This window comes from Oncorhynchus tshawytscha, linkage group LG10, assembly GCF_018296145.1.
Source record: "Oncorhynchus tshawytscha isolate Ot180627B linkage group LG10, Otsh_v2.0, whole genome shotgun sequence".
NCBI classification, from domain to species: domain Eukaryota; kingdom Metazoa; phylum Chordata; class Actinopteri; order Salmoniformes; family Salmonidae; genus Oncorhynchus; species Oncorhynchus tshawytscha.
In genome coordinates this window covers 59,022,964-59,044,941 of record NC_056438.1, presented here as the reverse complement: position 1 = coordinate 59,044,941, position 21,978 = coordinate 59,022,964, and the positions used below count along the sequence as shown (strand labels likewise).

General features: G+C 40.4%; 2 protein-coding genes across 2 annotated transcripts in view; both read right to left on the bottom strand.

The window, feature by feature from the left end:
• Positions 1-6,539: 6,539 nt before the first annotated feature.
• Positions 6,540-9,124, bottom strand: LOC112261121 (transmembrane protein 275-like). Its single transcript, XM_024436461.2, has 2 exons — positions 8,607-9,124; positions 6,540-7,445 (listed from the first exon to the last, which is right to left on the bottom strand). The coding sequence occupies exon 2, from the start codon at positions 7,297-7,299 to the stop codon at positions 6,688-6,690; it is 612 nt and encodes a 203-aa protein (XP_024292229.1). The 5' UTR covers positions 7,300-7,445; positions 8,607-9,124; the 3' UTR covers positions 6,540-6,687.
• A 4,568-nt stretch (positions 9,125-13,692) lies between these two features.
• kncn (kinocilin) overlaps positions 13,693-21,978 on the bottom strand; it is a 16,970-nt gene continuing 8,684 nt past the window's right edge. The window contains exons 4-7 of the mRNA XM_024434241.1: positions 18,292-18,360; positions 18,128-18,199; positions 17,358-17,451; positions 13,693-16,338 (exon numbers count right to left, since the gene is read on the bottom strand). Of these exons, the coding sequence (XP_024290009.1) occupies positions 16,263-16,338; positions 17,358-17,451; positions 18,128-18,199; positions 18,292-18,360 (311 nt within the window). The 3' untranslated portion in view covers positions 13,693-16,262. The remainder of the gene's footprint in view (positions 16,339-17,357; positions 17,452-18,127; positions 18,200-18,291; positions 18,361-21,978) is intronic.

Here is a 21,978-nt window from a genome sequence, read left to right as displayed (position 1 = left end):
TATATGAACATATTTAAAAAATTATTCAGAAATATCACATGTATTGTTATCAAATTAAGTAAATAAAAATCACAAAAATAATACATTGTTAAAGATGCTGTCAAAACAGAATACATTTTCAAACATCTTGACACTACACATTTACAACAAGTTCTCTCCCTGGACATGTACATCACGCTCATACTGCATGTCATCCCTCAAACTATGACTTTCTCTTTTCCTTAGGGGAGGTTGTTCCCATAAAATATAAATGACTTTACAAAGACATTACCCTCTTTTTGATATTAACATGGAAACGTGTCGCGCAAAATTCGCTGCATGGCACTTTTGTTTTCAAAACAAATGACAATTTAGGACAAATATTGGGGAATTTAAAAAAAGACAAGTTGAAAATATCATCCTGCTGCGATACAAACTGATTTCTCATGACAATGTCATCGCACATTAAAATAGCCCTAATTTGTTTGATCTTGAGATCTCAGTCTATGGCAGCATTACTTTCAAAGTGAATCTGGGATACTGTAGGTGTCTATGTTCAGCCTGGTCTCAAAGACTAGACGTAACATAATTCCGGGACACTCAAATTAGTATAAGTTATGTTTGGTATGGTTACATAAGACAGAAAGTTACTTAAGGCAAAAACAAAGTAGGGTGGTTGGTCGGGGTGGGTGTTAGTGGTGCGTGAGTAAGCTGTTTGTTCAGCCGCACCTACCCGCAATTGCTAATAACCCATCCACAAACACCTGACTATGTGATAAGGTGAAAACCTGATGGCTGCACCCAACCCTAACCAACTAATATGCTGCTGAAGGCTACAGTCAGATGGCGGAACTATAATTTGGCAGGTGGTGCAGATTCTTTTGGCCTGATTTAGATGTTTTGGTTTATAATTTAACATTTTGTTAGTCAACTTGTCTATAAATAGATACATGCAGCTTCTCTTCTGTCATTATATGTTGCCCTAGAATAAACCCTTGCTCACTAGAATGTCATAAATCGCTAGAATGAATGTTTCAATCTAGTTGACATTGGTAGGTCTCTGTCATATCTGCTTCTTTTGCGGTTGAAAGCGTTTAGGGACCGGCAAAATAAAACAGGAAAGACTGTCTGTAACATTTTCAAATGACATCAGTTTGACCATTTGTAAGGAAATAGAAATCTGTGAAAATGAACCAACATGTTTCTGATAAGATTTCAGTTCAGCTTGGGTGCATATTTTATATGGTTGAATTACTATCCGTTTTTATGATACTGATAAAGCTAGCACCTGTAGAGGTGCTATCTAAAATGCGCATTCACATTTTTTCAAGATGCAGAAAGACAGAAATCATATTTCTCCACTCTTGTTCCCGTGTAAACATTATACACTACATTTGGTGTATAATTCTACTGCAATAAATGCTTAATTCTGCATGAGTTAATATTAAAGGCTATGTGAGAGGTTATAGACCTACAGTCAGTGTCCAAACCCATCTAATCAGTAGGCTACTGTTCCCTTGACACGCCACGGGCCTATTTGAAGTCCCCATCTTGTGACTTTCAAGTTTGCATAGCGCCTCAATCGTTACACATAACATCTGGCACTGCTATCATCCTCTTTTACAACATCAACAAATCTTTCCCAAACATGAGTTCTGGCCCTCCTTTCTCCATTTCGCAGATCTTATCTTTTTAAATTAAATTCAGACGTTGCCCCTTTTGCCTTCGTTCCCAAAAGCAATTTGGCGATTGGCGTGTAGGATATTTGCCGTGTGTACAGTTAAGCCTAAGCTTTAGGGCCTATGCACTAATGCCAGATAACCTAAAATAATTACAGAAAAACCTCAAATGTAGCCTATATATATAAATGACATAAGAATGATAAATGTATGGATTTAAGGTATTGTTTTTATTAAAATTTGCCTGCCACCCACCCGCCCTTCATCCACACAATATTTCACGGCCTATCCCACCAGCCCTGAAGATATATAACCATGGGGACTGCAGGTTATGAGTCAACCCATGCATCACTAGTAGGTGTTTAGCAAACCAAAGGTTTTGTGTCGAATCTTATCATAGACAACTTTAGAATTTTTGCTAATTAGCAACTTCTTAGCATTTTAGCTAACCCTTCCCCTAACACATAGCCTTTAACCTGACTCCTAACCTTAACCCCTTGCCTAGCTAATATTAGCGTTAGCCACCTAGCTAACATTAGCCATAACGAATTGCAATTCGCAACATATTGTATGAATTGTAATTCATAACATGTCATACTAAAAGGATGGACATCCACAATGGAATAGATACCATGGGAAAAGTAACATATCATACTAATTGGAGTGTCCCAGATTTATGTATACACACACTATCTACCACTATCTGTCCAGATTGCTATGTTTGGACACTTCAACAGAGAATCGGTGGAGTAACTGTCAGATCATCAGGGGGGCCAAATCATTCTGTATAGAAAGTTCTTTTAAATTCAACCTTTTGAATAAATATTAAATACGTTTGCATCTTGGTTTGAGCCCCATGTTGGAAACAGAGCTATAGTGAATATAATGTTGTTGGTAAGCTTCTACAGTGAGGTTTAGAAAGAAATGTGTTGGTTAATGATGAATGCTAGTAGGGCACATGTGCAAATACTATTCATTCCTTTTTTTAAGCGTAGTGTTGATAGCGTTTTCCTTTGTGAACACAATGGCTGTTTATGTATTCTGTCAAAGTGGCAGTGAGTGCTGTGAAAACCCAATTGGCTCTAATATGAAGCTCTTTATAGTAGGCCTATGGGGAGTGGTAAAAACAAGAACATAATAGTCACACAGTAAATGCAGGCGAGATTTCCACTCAGTGATACTATGAACACTCCGTGGATGCTGCCATGTTCCTCAAATATACTCACCCTATGAACCCAACACATACAGTGTACATTGTATATCATACATCATACGTTTTGACCGAGGAAACCATTTTGGAAAACTTAATGCAAAGAAAGTAACGTTAGTCCTCTGTTGCTGATCCTTTCAGCTGAGATTATATTGCAAAGGAACCGTGTGACCCCATAATAATAAATGCCTTTTAGCAGATTCCTTAATCCAAAGAGATTTACAGTCATGCATACACAATCGAACCCATGACCATATGTTATTTGCATTTAATTTAAAACCAAAGCAGCACATACTGTAATGCCAAACCAAACTTAACTATAGGAATTGAAATTATGGCATTAAACTAGTTGCAATTTCGTGTCAAATCTTTCAGTTCTGGCAACAACAAAAAAGTTGCTTCAGAATAATGGGCTGAAATGTCGAGCACAGAGGTCCAGACGGTCAAAAAAAAGGAACACATCGCTTTGTGTGTTACCCCTCAGGAATGCCACAGAGAAAACACTTAAATTCTCTCATTCTGATCTCCAGTTAGAAACCGCTTACAATAATTCCCCATGGATGTTAAGAGAGGGAGCTGAAGAGAACAGCTCTGAGGTAGGAACATCAATTCCAACAGAACCATCATCCACGTTCTTTCAACATTGGATTGGATGTTAATTACTGGTTGGTTGCTGCACAAAACAAAAACAAAATCGCCGTTAATAGCTTGTCATAAATATGAAAAATGGCACTTCAAAAAAATTCTAGACATAGGACTAGTACAATTACGGTATAACCGACGGTTATGGATAAAGAACGTCATGAACATAAAATAACTGCCATAACTGTAAAAAAAAATATATATAAATATATACAATACCAGTCAAAAGTCTGGACACACCTACTCATTCAAGGGTTTTTCTTTATTTTTTGGAATAATAGTAAAGACATCAAAACAATGAAATAACACATATGGAATCATGTAGTAACCAACAAAAAAAAGTGTTAAAAATATCAAAATATACTTTTGATTTTTCAAAACAGCCACCCTTTGCCTTGATGACAGCTTTGCACGCTCTTGGCATTCCCTCAACTACAGTGGCAAGAAAAAGTATTTGAACCCTTTGGAATTACCTGGATTTCTGCATAAATTTGACATAAAAAAAAGTCACAACAATAGACAAACAGTGTGCTTAAACTAATAAATACACAAATTATGTTATTTTTCTTGTCTATATTGAACACATCATTTAAATAGTCACAGTGTAGGTTGGAAAAATTATGTGAAACCCTAGGATAATGACTTCTCCAAAAGCTAATTGGAGTCGGGAGTCAGCTAACCTGGAGTCCAATCAATGAGATGAGATTGGCGATGTTGGTTAGAGCTGCCATGCCCTATAAAAAAAACTCACAAAATGTTGAGTTTGCTATTCACAAGAAGCATTGCCTGATGTGAACCATGCCTCGAACAAAACAGATGTCAGAAGACCTAAGATTAAGATTTGTTGACTTGCATAAAGCTGGAAAGGGTTACAAAAGTATCTCTAATGGCCTCGATGTTCATCAGTTGACGGTAAGACAAATTGTCTGTAAATGGAGAAAGTTCAGCACTGTTGCTACTCTCCCTAGAGTGGCCGTCCTGCAAAGATGACCACAACAGCACAGCACAGAACGCTCAATGAGGTTAAGAATCCTAGAGTGTCAGTTAAAGACGTACAAAAATCTCTGGAACATGCTAACATCTAACATTTCTGCACGTCTGAAGTTGGCAAAAGAGCACATGGATGTTCCACAGTGCTACTGGCAAAATATTCTATGGACAGATGAAACTAAAGTTGTGTTGTTTGGAAGGAACACACAACACTATGTGTGAAAAAAAAGAAGGCACAGCACACCAACATAAAAACCTCATCCCAACTGTAAAGTATGGTGGATGGAGCATTGTGGTTTGGGGCTACTTTGTTGCCTCAGGGCCTGGACAGATTGCGATCATCGACGGAAAAATGAATTCCCAAGTTTATCAAGACATTTTGCAGGAGAATGTAAGGCTATCTGTTCGCCAATTGAAGCTCAACAGAAGTTAGGTGAAGCAACAGAACCCATTAGACAGAAGTAATCAACAACAGAATGGCTTGAACAGAAGAAAATACGCCTTCTGGAGTGACCCAGTCAGTCCTGACCTCAACCCGATTGAGATGCTGTGGCATGACCTCAGAGCGGATCACAACAGACATCCCAAGAATATTGTGGAACTGAAACAGTTCTGTAAAGAGGAATGGTCCAAAATTCCTCCTGACCACTGTGCAGGTCTGATCCACAAGTACCGAAAATGTTTGTTTGAAGTTTTTGCTGCCAAAGGAGGATCAACCAGTTATAAATCCAAGGGTTCAGATACTTTTTCCACCCTGCACTGTGAATGTTTACACGATGTGTTCAATAACGACATGAAAAAATATAATTGTGTGTTATTAGTTTAAGCAGAATGTGTTTGTCTATTGTTGTGACTTAGATCAGATAAAAATTGTATGACCAACTTATGCAGAAATCCAGGTAATTCTAAAGGGTTCACATACTTTCTTCCCAATGTAGCTTCACCTGGAATGCTTTTCCAAAAAGTCTTGAAGGAGTTCCCACATATGCTGAGCACTTGTTGGCTGCTTTTCCTTCACTCTGCGGTCCATTTCATCCCAAACCATCTCAATTGGGTTGACGTCGGGTGATTGTGGAGGCCTGGTCATCTGATGCATCACTCCATCACTCTCCTTCTTGATCAAATAGCCCTTACACAGCCTAGAGGTGTGTTGGGTCATTGTCCTGTTGAAAAACAAATGATAAGCGCAAACCAGATGGGATGGCGTATCACTGCAGAATGCTGTGGTAGCCATGCTGGTTAAGTGTGCCTTGAATTCTAAATAAATGTACCAGTACCACCATTAAAGTACCCCCACACCTCCTCCTCCATGCTTCTCAGTGGGAACCACACATGCGGAGATCATCCGTTCACCTACTCTGCGCCTCACAAAAGACACGGCAGTTGGAACCAAAGATCTCAAATTTGGACTCATCAGACCAACAGACAGATTTCACTGGTGTAATGTCTATTGTTCATGTTTCTTGGCCCAAGCAAGTCTCTTATTGTTATTGGTGTCCTTTAGTGGTGGTTTCTTCGCAGCAATTTAACCATGAAGGCCTGATTCTCCTCTGAACAGTTGATGTTGTGATGTGTCTGTTACTTGAACTATGTGAAGCATTTATTTGGGCTGCAATTTCTGAGGCTGGTAACTCTATTGAACTTATCCTCTGCAGAGGTAACTCTGGGTCTTCCTTTCCTGTAGCGGTCCTCATGAGAGCCAGTTTCATCATAGTGCTTGATGGTTTTTGCGACTGCACTTGAAAAAACATTCAAAGTTCTTGGAGTTTTCCGGATTGACTGACCATCATGTCTTAAAGTAATGATGGACTGTCGTTTCCCAAATAGGGCTACCAACCCTATATTGTCACAAGACAACTGATTGGCTCAAACACATTAAGGAGGAAAGACATTCCACTATTTAACAACCAAGCCTGTTAATTGAAATGCATTCCAGGTGACTACCTAAAAGCTGGTTGAGATAATGTCAAGAGGGTAAAAAGCTGTCATCAAGGCTCCCGAGTGGTGCAGCAGTCTATGGCACTGCATCTCAGTGCTAGAGGTGTCACTACAGACCCTGGTTTGATTCCAGGCTGTATCACAACCGTCATCCAAAATTCCATGACCGTCACAGCCCACATTTACATAGTTTTGCGTCAGTCCCCTGGGGCAGGAGGCTCATGCTACAATGTGTTAATCAGGGGAGTGCTAGGTGGCCACATCATCACGTGGCAGGTTGAGCCTCACAGCCCCTCCCCCTGCCGAGGAGGCAGAATAGCATGCCGTGGCGGAGGTGGGGCCATTGGTCTCCATGGTGAAGAGCTTGAAGGCCCCTGGGGGTGCGGGGTCAGGAGAAGCATCCCGCTCGGGGCTGGATGCCCGGGATGACCCAGGTGAGGCTGAGGGGCTGAGCTGTACTGCTGTCGTGTCCTGGAATGTGTGCTCACTCGTCTCAATCTCAAACGTCACTCCCCCGGCTAAACCTCCACGCCCCATCATCCCCATGCTCCTTCCGCCCACCTTAGACCTCCGGGAGCCCTGGGCAGGGGGCAGGCGGCTGCAGACACAGCACGCCCCGAAGAAAGAGAAGGCCACCAGAAGCAGGATGGGCCCTATGATGATGGGAGGGTTGGTAGAGGGCACCATGGTGCTGAAGGCAAACGCCCCCACCAGGGTGATGTTGATGCCTGCCAGCATGATGCACAAGCCACACGCGCAGCACAGCGCCGGGGAGGGCAGGCCATGGGGGCGGGATGCCCTCTTCTTCGGTTCCTTGTTCTTGGGCCCAGGAGTGCTGGAGCTCCTGTCAGTGATGACCATCTCTTCTTCAGCACCGCAAGGCTGCCTTTTCTCTCCCTCTCTCTCCCCTTCTCTCTCTATCCTTCAGCCAGGACTATTCCCCTTGGCAACAGACCACCGACGGAGGCCATGGCTGTGCTGACTGATTGTTCACAGTGTAAAAGCACCTGAATCAGAGCAGGAAATAAAATGGAAAACTGATTAAGTTACATGTGTTTTCAGCTATATCAGATTTTGATTTAGAGTAGGGAAAAAAATAAAGGACAAGGACACTGGAAAGGAGCATTCGGAACTCATGTTCAATGATGGTGTAATTCATACACCACAGTGTTTCAATAATTGTAGTTTATATAATGACATTATGATGATAATTCTAGCCTTGGTTTGAACACTAAAACACAATTAAAATACTATCAAGAGACCCATCAAGGGCCCTTGGTCAGGAAGCTCACGTCGTGCTTAACTTAACTCGGTCTCTGGCTCATACAACACTGAATACTCCCCTGCAACTCCTCCAGTCCACTGCACATTACAGTATAGCAGTATAGTAAACAAAATCATTTCAAACCTTAATTAGGCTACATTGGGACACGATCACATATGCTTCTCTATGAATGCGTGTAAATACTTGGAAACAGCTAAAAACAAAAATTAAATAACTTTGAACTGATTCATCCTAAATTAAAATCACTTTGAGATAATATTCTGGTGATTTTACAGTCCTATGTCCAACAACAAACTTTTAAATAAATAAAATGTTTTTTGCTCAGAAAACTTGGGGGGCCAAATAGAATCACCAACAGGGCACCTATTGGGAAACCCTGGCCTATCTACATTTGTATTTACATTTGAGCCACTTACCTATACAATTTTGATCATAACCAATGACCAATGAGTAAATACATTATGACTTGTCTGGTGAAGTATCTTACATAGATATACAATATTATATGTAAACTTACTGAACAGTGACTGCATTCATTCATGTCAGGCTTGTAAGTGAATACGGTTTTAATTGCTGAGTAACAACCAGACAGACCCTTTTCATTCATCATCATACATACACCCCACCAAAATGAAATGAAAATCAGTCAAGTGCATAGACGGTTTTAGAATATATTTTTTAAAACCTATGATTTCATACAGATTATGTTTGCTATTATCTATTGCCCCGAAAAATGAAATGGCATGTTTGGTGTAGCCTATCTGAGCATTGGGCATTGTTGTAGAACGCGCCCAACAATCAAATAAAATATAATTGTATTCATAGTTGTACTGATCTGTTGCATATAACGTTTAAATTAACTGATTTCAGCGCTTCATCCTACCTTCTGTGCTGATATTCAGAATACCTGAAGATTCCTGAAGAATTACATCGCCAACACGCATTTTCAATCCGAATAACATTCGCACATGGATGGTCAGGTTGGAACTACTTGTAGACGCCAAAGGATTGATTTTCAGATTGATCATATCATAGTGAGCCATTCAATCAATATGAAATGTCACAACAATGGCCAGTCAACGTAGTGCAGTGCATCTGTGGGAGAGGCTTATTCAGGTGAAGTTATTGGTCTTGACATATGTTGTCCACGTGACTGTGCAGTCGGATACATGACGCCTATACAATTATAGGATACATAAAACTCTTAGTACACAAGATTATGTCCATTTCAATAGCAGCATTGTTCACAATGTAGCCTACATAAAACCTGTCTAATTATCGTAATATTCTTTGCTCAAGAAGGTGGTGCTCTTTAGAGAAAAGCATCGGTGCGTTTCCATAATCCCGCCAGTTTTGTGAATGACAACGCTCATGTTTTTGACCGGTAGGTTATGTAAGGTTTCTGCGATGGATCCAATCTTTAAAAAACACTTAGATCTAGTTTTCTCAGTGCTTGAGACGTCCTCCCTCTCCTCACTGGGTAGCACAATATAATATGTGCTTCTACACTTGCACTGCTTGCTGTTTGGGGTTTTAGGCTGGGTTTCTGTACAGCACTTTGAGATATCAGCTGATGTAAGAAGGGATATATAAATACATTTGATTTGATTTGACTATGATTGATAACGAGTATCTTGCCTCCATACAACACCATGATATTCACCGCTCCCCTTGGTGTTGTGGAGAAGGGGAGGGGGGGCGACGATGACGGTTGACAGATCCCGGTCCTAAAACAAGCTATTCAAAGCTAATACCGCATTGAACATATTGCAAGTAGGCTAGCCATACTTTTTTTGAGCACCTTGATACTGCATGATCTGTTTGTGTTCGAGCCAACTCCATTGCTTATTGTTGTTTGGCATGACAATGAGGGACAAGGAGTTGGCAAGATAGTACAAACAGACTGGCATTCGGGCTATAAACACATGGGAATAAACCATTCTTCTTTCAAGCATTTGAAATGCGAAACTAGCTACATCTGAAAAACATATGCTCCCCGGAGCAGCAATCATCTTTCAATGCCTACAATGGAATGGAAACACAGTAATTTCCAAGTATTTGCATTGTTATTCAGTGAAAAGGCCACTGTAAAGGAAAAGTCCTGCGTTTGAAATTAGTTGTAATTATGTCAAATGTAGCCTTACTGAAACGTATATTCTTCTTCCAAATCAGACAGAAACCTCAGCCACAATCTCCTGCTATGAAAATAGGTATTGTGGTTGACAATAACTTAGATGTAAACTCCTGATTTCAAATAAAGTTGTGGATTTAAAGATCCTCACAGTGAGACAAGAAGCCAGGAAAATACTATATTGTTCAATCCCAGGCTCAGAGCACATCATGCTTTAGTCTACATCAGAGCACATCGTTTTCCCCACACCGCTATGCATGAAGCAGTCACTCTGCCAAATGTACTCTGCCTCTCCTGAATATAAATGCATTGTGTTTCACTATGAGGGTGCATTGTGGTGTGCGTGCGTGCATGTGCTTGGGTGTGAGCATGTCAGCAAATGGTGTTCAGTCATAAAATGTGAGCGACGATAAAATAAGTTGTAATCGTGCATCTCCCTACAGAGTCTAAGATATTCATATTGTAGCGAATTCAAGGGGAAGCTCCGACCGGTACTCAAACCCAGGTCCAGGGACCGTCAAGCCAATGCCTTCACCATTATGCCAAGAGGTCCAAAGCCCATGACGAGTTTGCTAGGTGTTGGTTTAACGTCGCTTCATTATGTAACATGCCGACTACACCCGTGTGCGCACATACATGTTATTCAATCATTTTAAACTGCTCGCCCGCTTCAACTAGCGTCTGTGTAGCCAGGCGCTAAAATAGAAATTGGTTATATTTTAGACGCTTAACATGCTGCAAGTCCCCCTCTCCCATCTCCTCATTGGTTTTTAGGAGTTTATACAGATGTGGGTGATTGAAAGATGAACTGAGGTCCACACTCCAGTCCAGTTGGTGGTGGTAATGCACCTTAAAGTTGGTTGCCAAACAACATATAAAGTCCACAGAATAAGAAGAAGAAGAAGACTACTACTGAAGGAAGAGAGATTACTTGAATGTATTAGTTTCCCCTTTTATCTGTGGATTAAATGTCAGATTAGATAACACATGATTTTGTGTGCTTCAAAATGGGTCAGAATTCTACAAAGACTCCCGAGTGGCGCAGGGGTCTAAGGCACTGCATTGCAGTGCTAGAGATGTCACTACAGATCCAGGTTTGATCCCGGGCTGTGTTGCAGCCAGCTGTGACTGGGAGATCCATGAGGTGTCACACAATTGTTTGGGTTAGGGGAGGTTTTGGCTGGCTGGGGTTGTCCTTGTCCCATTACGCTCTAGTGACTCCTGTGGCAGGCCGGGTGTGGGCATGCTGACACGGTCGCCAGTTGGACGGTGTTTCCTCTGACACAATGGTGAGGCTGGCTTCTGGGTTAAGCGAGCAGTGTGTCAAGAAGCAGTGCTGCTTGGCAGGGTCGTGTTTCAGAGGACACATGGCTCTCAACCTTCGCCTCTCCCGAGTCCATTCATGAGTTGCAGCGATGGGACAAGACTGTAAATACCAATTGGATATAACGAAAAGGGGGTACTAAAATTGTTTTTATTTGATTTTTAAAAATGTAACCTTTATTTTACTAGGCAAGTCGGTTAAGAACAAATGAGTATTTACAATGACAGCCTACCCCGGCCAAACCTGGAAGATGCTAGACCAATTGTGCACCGCCCTATGGAACTCCCAATCACGGCCGGATGTGATACAGCCTGGATTCAAATCAGGGTCTGTATAATCTACAAAGATCCAGAAAAAAGGACCTTATGCATTTCAGGTAAAATATCACAGGACAAATTAGCTAGAAAAAGCAAGCAAGCTAGCTAAATTTCCATGAATGTAATGTGTTTCGACCTGTCACCAAATGAATATAGTTGGTTCAGAATTTGTTTTGATATTTCAACCTGCTGTCTGGATCGCATCTGGTGTGGATGTACAAAATCAACATGCGCACCCCTGGTCTAGACAGCATGTAAGGGTTCACCCATCAGTTTCAAATAGTAGCAGTACAGATGCCCCACCCACCTGAGGATCTGTCTTTTTCCGCCATCTATATATTGCAAGAACAACTTGTCACTTAAATTGCACTGTATTGATTGCTTTTATTTTACTCCTGCTACACTTTCTTGCTTGTGCCTGTCATTTTCTCCCAGTTCACATTACAACCACAGAAATGTAATGCCCTGTCAAACAGTAATGACCTCTATTGGCTTTCCGTTGATAAATGGCCAGAGATAAAATTACGTCAAATCATGTTATACAGTTGAAGTCTGAAGTTTACATACACCTTAGCCAAGTACATTTAAACTCAGTTTTTCACAATTCCTGAAATTTAATCCCAGTAAAAATTCCCTGTCTTAGATCAGTTAGGATCACCACTTTATTTTAAGAATGTGAAATGTCAGAATAATAGTAGAGAGAATGATTTATTTCAGCTTTTTTCATCACATTACCAGTGGGTCAGAAGTTTACATACACTTAATTAGTATTTGGTAGCATTGCCTTTAAATTGTTTAACTTGGGTCAAACGTTTCGGGTAGCCTTCCACAAGCTTCCGACAATAAATTGGGTGAATTTTGGCCCATTCCCCCTAACAGAGCTGGTGTAACTGAATCAGGTTTGTAGGCCTTCTTGCTCACACACACTTTTTCAGTTCTTCCCACAAATGTTCTATAGGATTGAGGTCTTTGTGATGGCCACTCCAATAGCTTGACTTTGTTGTCTGACATTTTGCCACAACTTTGGAAGTATGCTTGAGGTCATTGTCCATTTGGAAGACCCATTTGCGACCTATCTTTAACTTCTGGACTGATGTCTTGAGATATTGCTTCAGTATATCCACATAATTTTCCTCCCTCATGATGCCATCTATTTTGTGAAGTGCACCAGTCCCTCCTGCAGCAAAGCACCCCACAACATGATGCTGCCACGGTTGGGATGGTGTTCCTCGGCTTGCAAGCCTCCCCCTTTTTCCTCTAAACATAACGATGGTCATTATGGCCAAACAATTCTATTTTGTTTCATCAGACCAGAGGACATCTCTCCAAATGTATGATCTTTGTCCCCATGTGCAGTTGCAAACCGTAGTCTGTCTTTTTTATGGCGGTTTTGGAGCAGTGGCTTCTTCCTTGCTGAGTGGCCTTTCAGGTTATATCGATATATGACTCGTTTTACTGTGGATAGAGATAATTCTGTACCTGTTTCTTTCAGGTCCTTTGCTGTTGTTCTGGGATTGATTTGCACTTTTCACACCAAAGTACGTTCATCTCTAGGAGACAGAACGCGTCTCCTTCCTGAGCGATATGACGGCTGCGTGGTCCCATGGTGTTTATACTTGCGTACTATTTTTTGTACACATGAACGTGGCACCTTTTGGCATTTGGAAATTGCTCCCAAGGATGAACCAGACTTGTGGAGGTCTGCCATTTTTTTCTTAGGTCTTCGCTGATTTATTTTGATTTTCCCATGATGTCAAGCAAAGAGGCACTGAGTTTAAAGGTCGGCAATGAAATACATCCACAGGTACACCTCCAATTGACTCAAATTATGTCAATTAGCCTATCAGAAGCTTCTAAAGCCATGACATCATTGTCTGAAATTTTCCAGGCTGTTTAAATGCACAGTCAATTTAGTGTATGTAAACTTTTGACCCACTGGAATTGTGATAGTGAATTATAAGTGAAACCTGCAAACAATTGTCGGAAAAATGACTTCTGTCAGGCACAAAGTAGATGTTCTAACCGACTTGCTAAAACTAGTTTGTTAACAAGAAATTTGTGGAGTGGTTGAAAAATGAGTTTTAATGACTCCAAACTAAGTGTATGTTAACTTACGACTTCAATTGTACCTCTCCTGTATGTTAAATTATTAATATATACAAATACACTCAGTGTGTGTGTATGTATGCAAAGGAGGTACAAATAGTTCTTTATTGAACACAAAATATAATAAAAGACCTGATACAGTAAGAAACGGTACATATGAGTGCATCCTAAGAAAAAAGTGAAATTTTACAATAAATTGAATACCTGAATTCATCAAAATCACTGAACTCCATTATTTTTCCATGCCAGTAAAATGTTTTATGTACTAAAATGTTGTCAATATCTGATGGATTATACAAATTCTAAACGTTGGGAGTATCTTCATCCATTATCCAACTGTTGCATTTATTATAATTGTTTTTAAAAACTTAACAATTTCAATGACCGTTGCTAATTGCTAAAAGCCATAGTCACCACTTGAATCTTGTTTTTTTAACAATACAAAACAAATGCACACAAATATCAAGAACATCACACCTGCCCAGACCTACCAGCTCACACCCCCATGTCCATAACCCAAATCACTCTCCGCCACATGGCTTCAAACTGCACCAAATTTTTCCCTCCATCACCCACGCACTTTGAACATTTAGATAATAAAGCATTTGACTTTTCCATTGTGTTAACGATGGATGTAGACGTTTTTTTTTTCAAAATGATTGAAGAGAAAAGTATAGTCCACTTCACCCTCATATGCCAGGTCTTGAAATATGCAGACAGATGGATTAAAAGTTCATTTACATTGTAATACTTCTGACAGCCAACTCTGCCCATGACTTTTTAACTTTATAGCATTCCCAGAAGGCATGGATTATTGAGTCATTGTTAGTTTTACACTTAAGACGTGACTGCTTTCGTGCTGTAGAATTTGTGAATTGTTTCTTGTATTATAAATTCTATACATTAGTTTATAGTGGATTAAACGTAAACGATTAAATGTAATTCTTAGTTGTGTTCCAACATTCCCTGCATCTTGTGCTAATATCAGTTATTTGTACGTCTTGGTTCCAATAATGTATATTTGTTTCTAAGAGATTGGTTGGATATGCTATCTGTAAGGTTTTGTATATCTTACCTATCATATGAATATCATTTTCTGACTCAAATAGGATTTCCTCAACATTGCTTTGATGTCCAAAAACTATCAGCTTGAAATGACGTGGTATAAAATTTGTGGGCCAATTTATCAGTAAATTCTGAAAAGCTATCCAAGGATTGTTCCATAGGGGTCTCTTTTTAGGGAGTGATTGATATTGGTTCTTGTAGAATCTGTTTCACTTTCTTCTATGTTGTTATATTGTACTAAACTATGAAGTTGTTCATGTTCTTAGCTCCATTCTTTGAAAATAGACCCATGAAAAGATTCTGGGGATGAGCATGTGCATCTTCAATATGTACCCATAGTTCCTCTTTAGCGTATTTAACAATATGTCGCAAGTAAAAGCCTTGTGTGACAAGTTAATACAATTCCAAATCTGAAAAGTTAAAACCACCCTCAGATTTAGGGACATGTGAAACTTTCTTATTTATTCTATGGGTTTTATTTGCCCATATGATGTCTGTTATGGCCAAGAATACTCTTTTAAAGAATGTCTTTGGTGGGGTAATTGGTATTACCTAGAATAAATATAAAAACTTTGGGAGCCATGCCATTCTAAAGAGGTTTATTCTACCTGCAAGATTTGTGGTGAGATTGTTCCATTTAATTAGTTCTGCTTTCATGTTGAATAATGGGATAAAGTTACCTTTACATATTTATTATTAAGCATCCTAAGTATTTCATATTTTTGTGGTCCACTGAAAGGATTTCTGTAGAGCACGAGGTATTATTTTTCCTATTTCCATTATTAACATTTGTATGATTCAGGTATATCAGGAGATCTCCAGCAAATACATTGAGTTTATATTCATGTTTACCAATACTGATAACTGTTACGTTTGGGTCCTGCTTAATTCTTTCTGCAAGCAGTTTAATTTGCCAGTGCAATTTCATCACATAATGTAATATTTGTGTACATTTTTGCTTTATGATATTTATATAATATTTTTATTAAATGTATTATTTCAGCTGGAAAGTTGAACGCTTCCAAAGTGTTTAATACATATATTTTTTAAGAGTGTCTAATATTTATTTTTGGTTGATTTCATTTTTTTTGTGATTATTTTTTAATCTGCTGATATTTGCTTCAGGGTTATTGTGCCTACCAAGGCTGTAGGATCAGTCCAGCTGTTGTTAAATTCTGATTTACATAGATTTTTATAGAAGCTTTTAAAATTAAGTTGCATTGTTGTATCTAACAAATGCATTTGTATCTTTATAGCGTGTATTGGTTTGTGAAGGCTGTGAGATTTTTACCAGGTTTATTTTTCCATGAAGTCGTAGGCTTTATTTGAGTTTAGTCTGTAGTTGTTGGCTCTTTTCAAAAGTAAAATATCATATTACTTGAGTCACACACACACACACACAAATAATATTGCTAATAAAATGAGACATTGTGGAAGAAAATATGTACTCCTCTCGATAGTTAGGAGAAGGCACAGTATGTAGCTTTTGAATTGTATTGTTGAAGTAAGTAAACATCTGATTCACCAACTTGTGAAGTCCATTTGAGGGTAGGCGTGTACGAGAGATGTGTGCTGTGTGGCTGCTATAAAACCAATTTACGGGAGGTCTGGATCAGGGAGGGTCTGCTTGAACTTTCGTCTGGACAAGATGTCTGGCATGTCTGAGGATGTCCTGCAACAGAATAGTGGGAGTGTTAGTAGAGGTCATGATGAATAAATTTTTGTTTGTGAGGTACTCTATGTGTGTGTGCATGTACATGCATGCCCATGTGTGTGGATGCGTGCACGAGTGAGTCTAACTGGATCAGACATGCATGCCCTGCAAGGTTGGTGAATATCACCCAGACTCAGCCAATGAATGAAATCAGCGGTCTCTTGGTTACCAAGGCAACAATATCCGGAGCAACTTGATTTCTTGGTTATGACAAGGGATAGAGGTCTCCTTCTCTTCAGTACATTTTGGTACTTATAGTACTGTTCTAATCGACTTAGGAGACAGGACCGATATGGCTGTCCTTTGTACTGAATTGGTTCGGATCATTTTTCCTTATTATTGGGGGGAGAAAGAATACACACGAAACACACTTGATCTATGAAAACATACATTTGTTAGATAGCAATGTTAATGTTTTATATGCTTCAGTGCTTAACTTGTTTCATTTTCGACATCAACAGTTAGCCTCTGTATTCTCACTGTTGCCTTATGATTTAATTTAACGCTGTGTGCATCCTCTGCTATTATCCTCTATGTTCATAATAGCTAAATGTTATCATGAGAAGGTCACAGTAGTATCAACACAAAGCAGGATAGTCTGCCAGTGCCACTGACTCCAAATGATGCCATTAGTATTCACCTGGTCCCATCAGAGACTATCAAACACCTTTATTGAACTGGGTGAGAAAGAAGCAGGCGGGAGCATAGCAACATACATACAAGCAGGCTGCAAACCAAATCATTCCATTGCTCTGGAGTGCCACTGAGTGTCTGTCTGTCTGTTAGCTCGGCATCATCAACTGATTACATTCACAAGCAAAGGGATTCCCCAGGATACACTGTGAAACTAAAATATCCATGTATATTTCAAATGTGAAGAAATATCCAGACATGCATCTGTCCAAGTGTGTGTGTGTCCAAGTGTGTGTGTGTATGTTTGTGTGTGTCTGCATGTCCATCTGTCTGACATGTCTCACCCCTCATCTGCGGAGGCCTCAGCCATCGGTCCGGCATCAACAAATGTCCCCATCCGGCTCTTAGAGCGCTCCAGATTCAGCTGGCTCTGAGTCGCTGTCAGATGAAAGGGAACACAACAACCTCTGGGTCACATTAAACAATCAGAGTATCTATGAAGTATATATATTCATTATACAACATCTACCTAAAGCGAAATATATGTTCATATACAATGTGAATGAAATATGCATTATTAGCCCATGCCTGTCTGAGAAATGAGAGAAGTATAACCAAATAAACACTACTGGCTATGCAATGGTTCGGCTGTCCTTAGCTATCTGTGGCTTAAACAACTTAGTCTAGCCATCTCTCCACATCATTTTTATTGTAGAATAGACCAACTGCTATGGTAAGTGACTGCGGTGCCTGTGCAGCATCCTTCAGACATAACTCTCTCCAGCCCAATTGCTGTTGTTCAAAGCAATCTCCATCTCATCAAAGAGTATAAAGGAGTGTGTGTGATGAGTATTCTCTAATGTAATGGGAATGCTCTTTCATCACACACTCTCCTGGCATAGTTCATTATCATGTCCTATCTGGCCCAGCCTACAGATTTAGTCAGATCTCTGCCAAGGTATCATGGATTAACTGTCACTGTTGTTCACAAAAAATGTTCTCTCTACAATGAATTGTATGAGTTTGAACTACGTAGAACTGACTCCAACACTGGGGACAACAGCAATTGAACCACAGCAACTAAAAACTATAAACATAGCCATCTGACATTTACCTTCTCGTTTCAGTGTCTCTGGTTGCTCAGGGCCAGGAGGGTTAGCAGGCATAGGGTGCACTCTGAAGGTTCCTGTGAAGAGCAGAGGACTTTTTTTAAAGAAACAAATTCTTACAAATGGATTTGCTTGAAATAAAATATAATGGGAGACATGAGTAACTTGCCCAAGGTGGGGAGAATGTTGTTAATGTTGAGCCAGGCTCTTATGAAGGGGAAGACAGCAATGAGGAGGCCTGGAAAAGACAGACAATGTTGACACTAATTGATATCAGTTGACCATGGTGTTGAACTACTAATAAGAGTGTAGTACTGCAAGTATAGGAGTTCACCTTCTTTGTATTGATTGTAGCATATTAGGGTGGTTTCAAGTATCCTTTTGAATACTCTAAATGTCAATTAACAAACAGATGGAAGCTAGTGTTTGGTCTTAGGCACGGACCAGAGTTAGTGATGTAATAATCGCTGATTAATATATTTCATTGTGGGTTCTCAAAAAACAATTGGCAGATAAAACAAAGAAAGTTACAATGACATAGGGACAGCACAAACATACACTGGGGAGAAATAGGGGGCATATCTCATTGAAATTATGTTACATTGCCTTCAAGTGGCTCAACAAACACAATCCTAAATTACTATCTCCCTGCTCATGCATATTGTATTTAATGACAAGCTGCTAACTTCATTTTAAAAGGGACATTTCAAAATGTTTGAACTTCATATTCATCATCTCCAGCACCACCCCCAATGGCGTGTTTCTATGTTTTGTAGTAAAAGAAGATACAGGAAGATGTGTTTCCAATGACATCATCAACATATTAGTATAAAATTGGTAGGCAATTAGTAGGCAATGATGTCATTGGAAACACTTCTCTTCCTGTATCTTTTTTTTTACTACAAAACATAGAAACCACCATTTTTACATATAATATGTTGATGTTGGGTGGTGCTGAAAATGCTGAATATGAAGTTGAACATTTTCAAAATTTCCCTTCAAGTATTTTTAAGATGTTTTTTGACTGAAATGGGTGTTTATCAGCATCCTGGTCAGTGTGAAAAAAAGAGACAGATGCCCGTTTGGTGCTACTCAACTATAAATTAGCTCCCATACGATGGTTAGCCTACTGGTAGGCTAAGTGGATTTTCTCTTACCCTGCCCCTCCTGCAGTCTCAGGAGCCCACTAGGACTTGTGAATGCATCCAAATAGCTCTAGCTACCCTTGGGAAGGCAGGCTGAACACACTTATTGATTTCCCTTCTAAACCACAGAGAGATCTACTATTGAACAGTGGCTGGTCCTGAGTGTGCCTGTGTGTGATGCATGTCTATGCTGTCAGAACATCTCACCAGGCGGCCAAGGAGCGAAAAGATCCTCCCAAGAACACGGAGTTTTGTTCAGTCAGTTCATAGCCACAGATGTAGCCTACTTGGATCAGTGATTGTCCTCTTTGGAGCAAATAATAAGAGGACACCTGCACTTCAGGAAACAACATTTGATTCTGCAGTGCAAGAAGGGGCTGTCTGTGTGACGTAGTTCTCCATACAAAATGTCAAAGATGCTACCATATTGTCTTGTTAAGAAGCAATAAGTTGTTTAATTACAAGGAAAAGCCACAAAAAAAAAGTGTTTTGGGATGTTCAAAGTCAGCGGTCCAAGTTGACTTTGAATGACTTATACTCTGCAGTCAGTGTAGATCAAAAGCCAGCCACTTGTTTTCTACTCTCTGACACTGCACTTAATCTCCTGGGTTGAGTGGAATACCCTGCTCCCCATGATGCTATCAACTGTCTTAGATTTCACCAGCGGATCAACTGATCCCCAGGTGTGTTTTTGATGGAAGTGGATGGAAAATGTCAAGGGCCACTGATCATTCACACAGTCTGCTACAGGACTTCGCAAATATTAGACATTGCAGCAGGTCTTGTACACCTGAGAAAGGAAAGCCTCTTAGACCCATATGACACCTTAGGATAGAGATCAAATTGTCTACTGTTTCAACATTGCAGTATAAAATCCCTCAGTTACAGTTAGGAATAAAGATGGATGTGTTTTTGTTGAAGAAAGAAAGGACAGCCTGGAGTGTAAATATTTTCAAGATAGACCACAGAGATGAAAAAAAGAGTACATTCAATTTGCACGAAGTTTTATCTATTGGGGAAATGACCCACTTGTGGTGCCACCATCAAATAGGCAGTAGTTTCTGAACTGAATAAGCTACCAGTACATTTCTGTAGGCAAGCTGTATACTGTAGCTATAAATAATGTCTGCATGCCTCTTACAATGCTATGCCCTGCAAGTACCAATGTAAAACATGCTATGCAACATTCCATAGTACATTGCATAGCACTCAACAAAATCAAAGACTAGTTGGAGTTCTGGATGTACTCACCCAGCCCCCCCGCACCGAGGAAGATTCCCCCTACGGCATCCGCATCACACTCCCTCGACACCCCGATAATGATGCACCCCGCCACGATGCTGAGCAGGGCCGAGCCCACCCGCAGACCGTGGTACCCCCCAATGCTGACAGCGCTCATTCGACAGGTGGAGAGGAGACCCCCCACCTGGTCACCAGACTCTGCCCGCTTAAGGCCCTAGACATGCAGAGGGACTAGGACTGGAACAGACTGCATCTAACTTGGGCCTTAAGAGTCAGCCCCAACTGTAGCACTTGTGTCAGCACCAACTCTAGTTGCAAGTACCCACCGCCACTCTCACTCTCACTGTCACAGGACTCCTTTCTCTGCCAGCCAGGCATTGTCTCTGCTCTGGCCTGCTTCAAGACTCCTCATACATCATTTAAGACATGGCTCTGGTTTCTCTTTGCCTCCGTTCATTCATTCACCCTCCAGACAGGGATATACAAACTACTCTATAAATCTGATCACAGCTGCTCCTCTCCCCCACAAGAATACTTAGACCACTGATAGCGCAGTCAGTGATGGTAATTAGGACTAAACTGAGAGTGGTCACAGAGCGTCTGTAGTTCCCCTCTCTATAATACAGTGGTAAAAGGCTCGGTGTCATAAAGCATAAATGCACAGTCACATTGCCTACTGCTCTTGAGACCCTGGCTCACATGTGGAATGTGCTCTGAAATTAAGGTAACAGCATGCTTGTGATTATGCAAAAGAAAACCAGGAGAGAGAGGTTGAGAGAGGGGGCGAGAGAGAGAGACAGAGAGAGAGGGGGGCGAGCAAGAGCGCGTGCGAGAGAGAGGAAGAAAGCGAGAGAGAGCTAAAGGAGAGATAGTTAGAGGGTGGAGAGAGGATGAGAGAAGGAGAGAGACTATAGAGGGAAATAAAAGGAGAGAGGGAGAGGGGAAGAAAGAGATAGAGGAAGAGAGAACACTGTCATTGATAGCGTCTGTGAGCTAGGAATGTAATGAAAGGTTCTGAGAGTCCTCGGTGGTCGGGACCTGAGGCCGTCCACAAAGGCCCGTAGTTGCCATAGGAATAGCATATCCATGGCAACAGAGGGAGCGGAATTAACACCAGAGAGTTGGGTAACAAATGAAGTTATCGGGAGGGAAGAAACAGTGACACATATCCTGTTCAAGCTGCATAATTTTTCCTTTTTTTCCCCTTAATCGTAACATCTCATATTAATGCATTGTGGTAGTATCCTGATGCTTGAAAGACATATGATTGCTTTCAGCCAGTATATTACTTTGTAAGAACGTGACAGGGTAAGAAAAAAATGTAAGGAGCAACTGTGTGTGTGTTTGTGTGTGCGTGTGTTTGTGACAGAAAGAGATAAGAGAAAAAGAAAATGAGAGAGAGAGAGAGAGAGGCACCATGCAAAGAGCTAACTTGTCCCTGAAGTGACTGATCAAAACTCTGTTTTCCC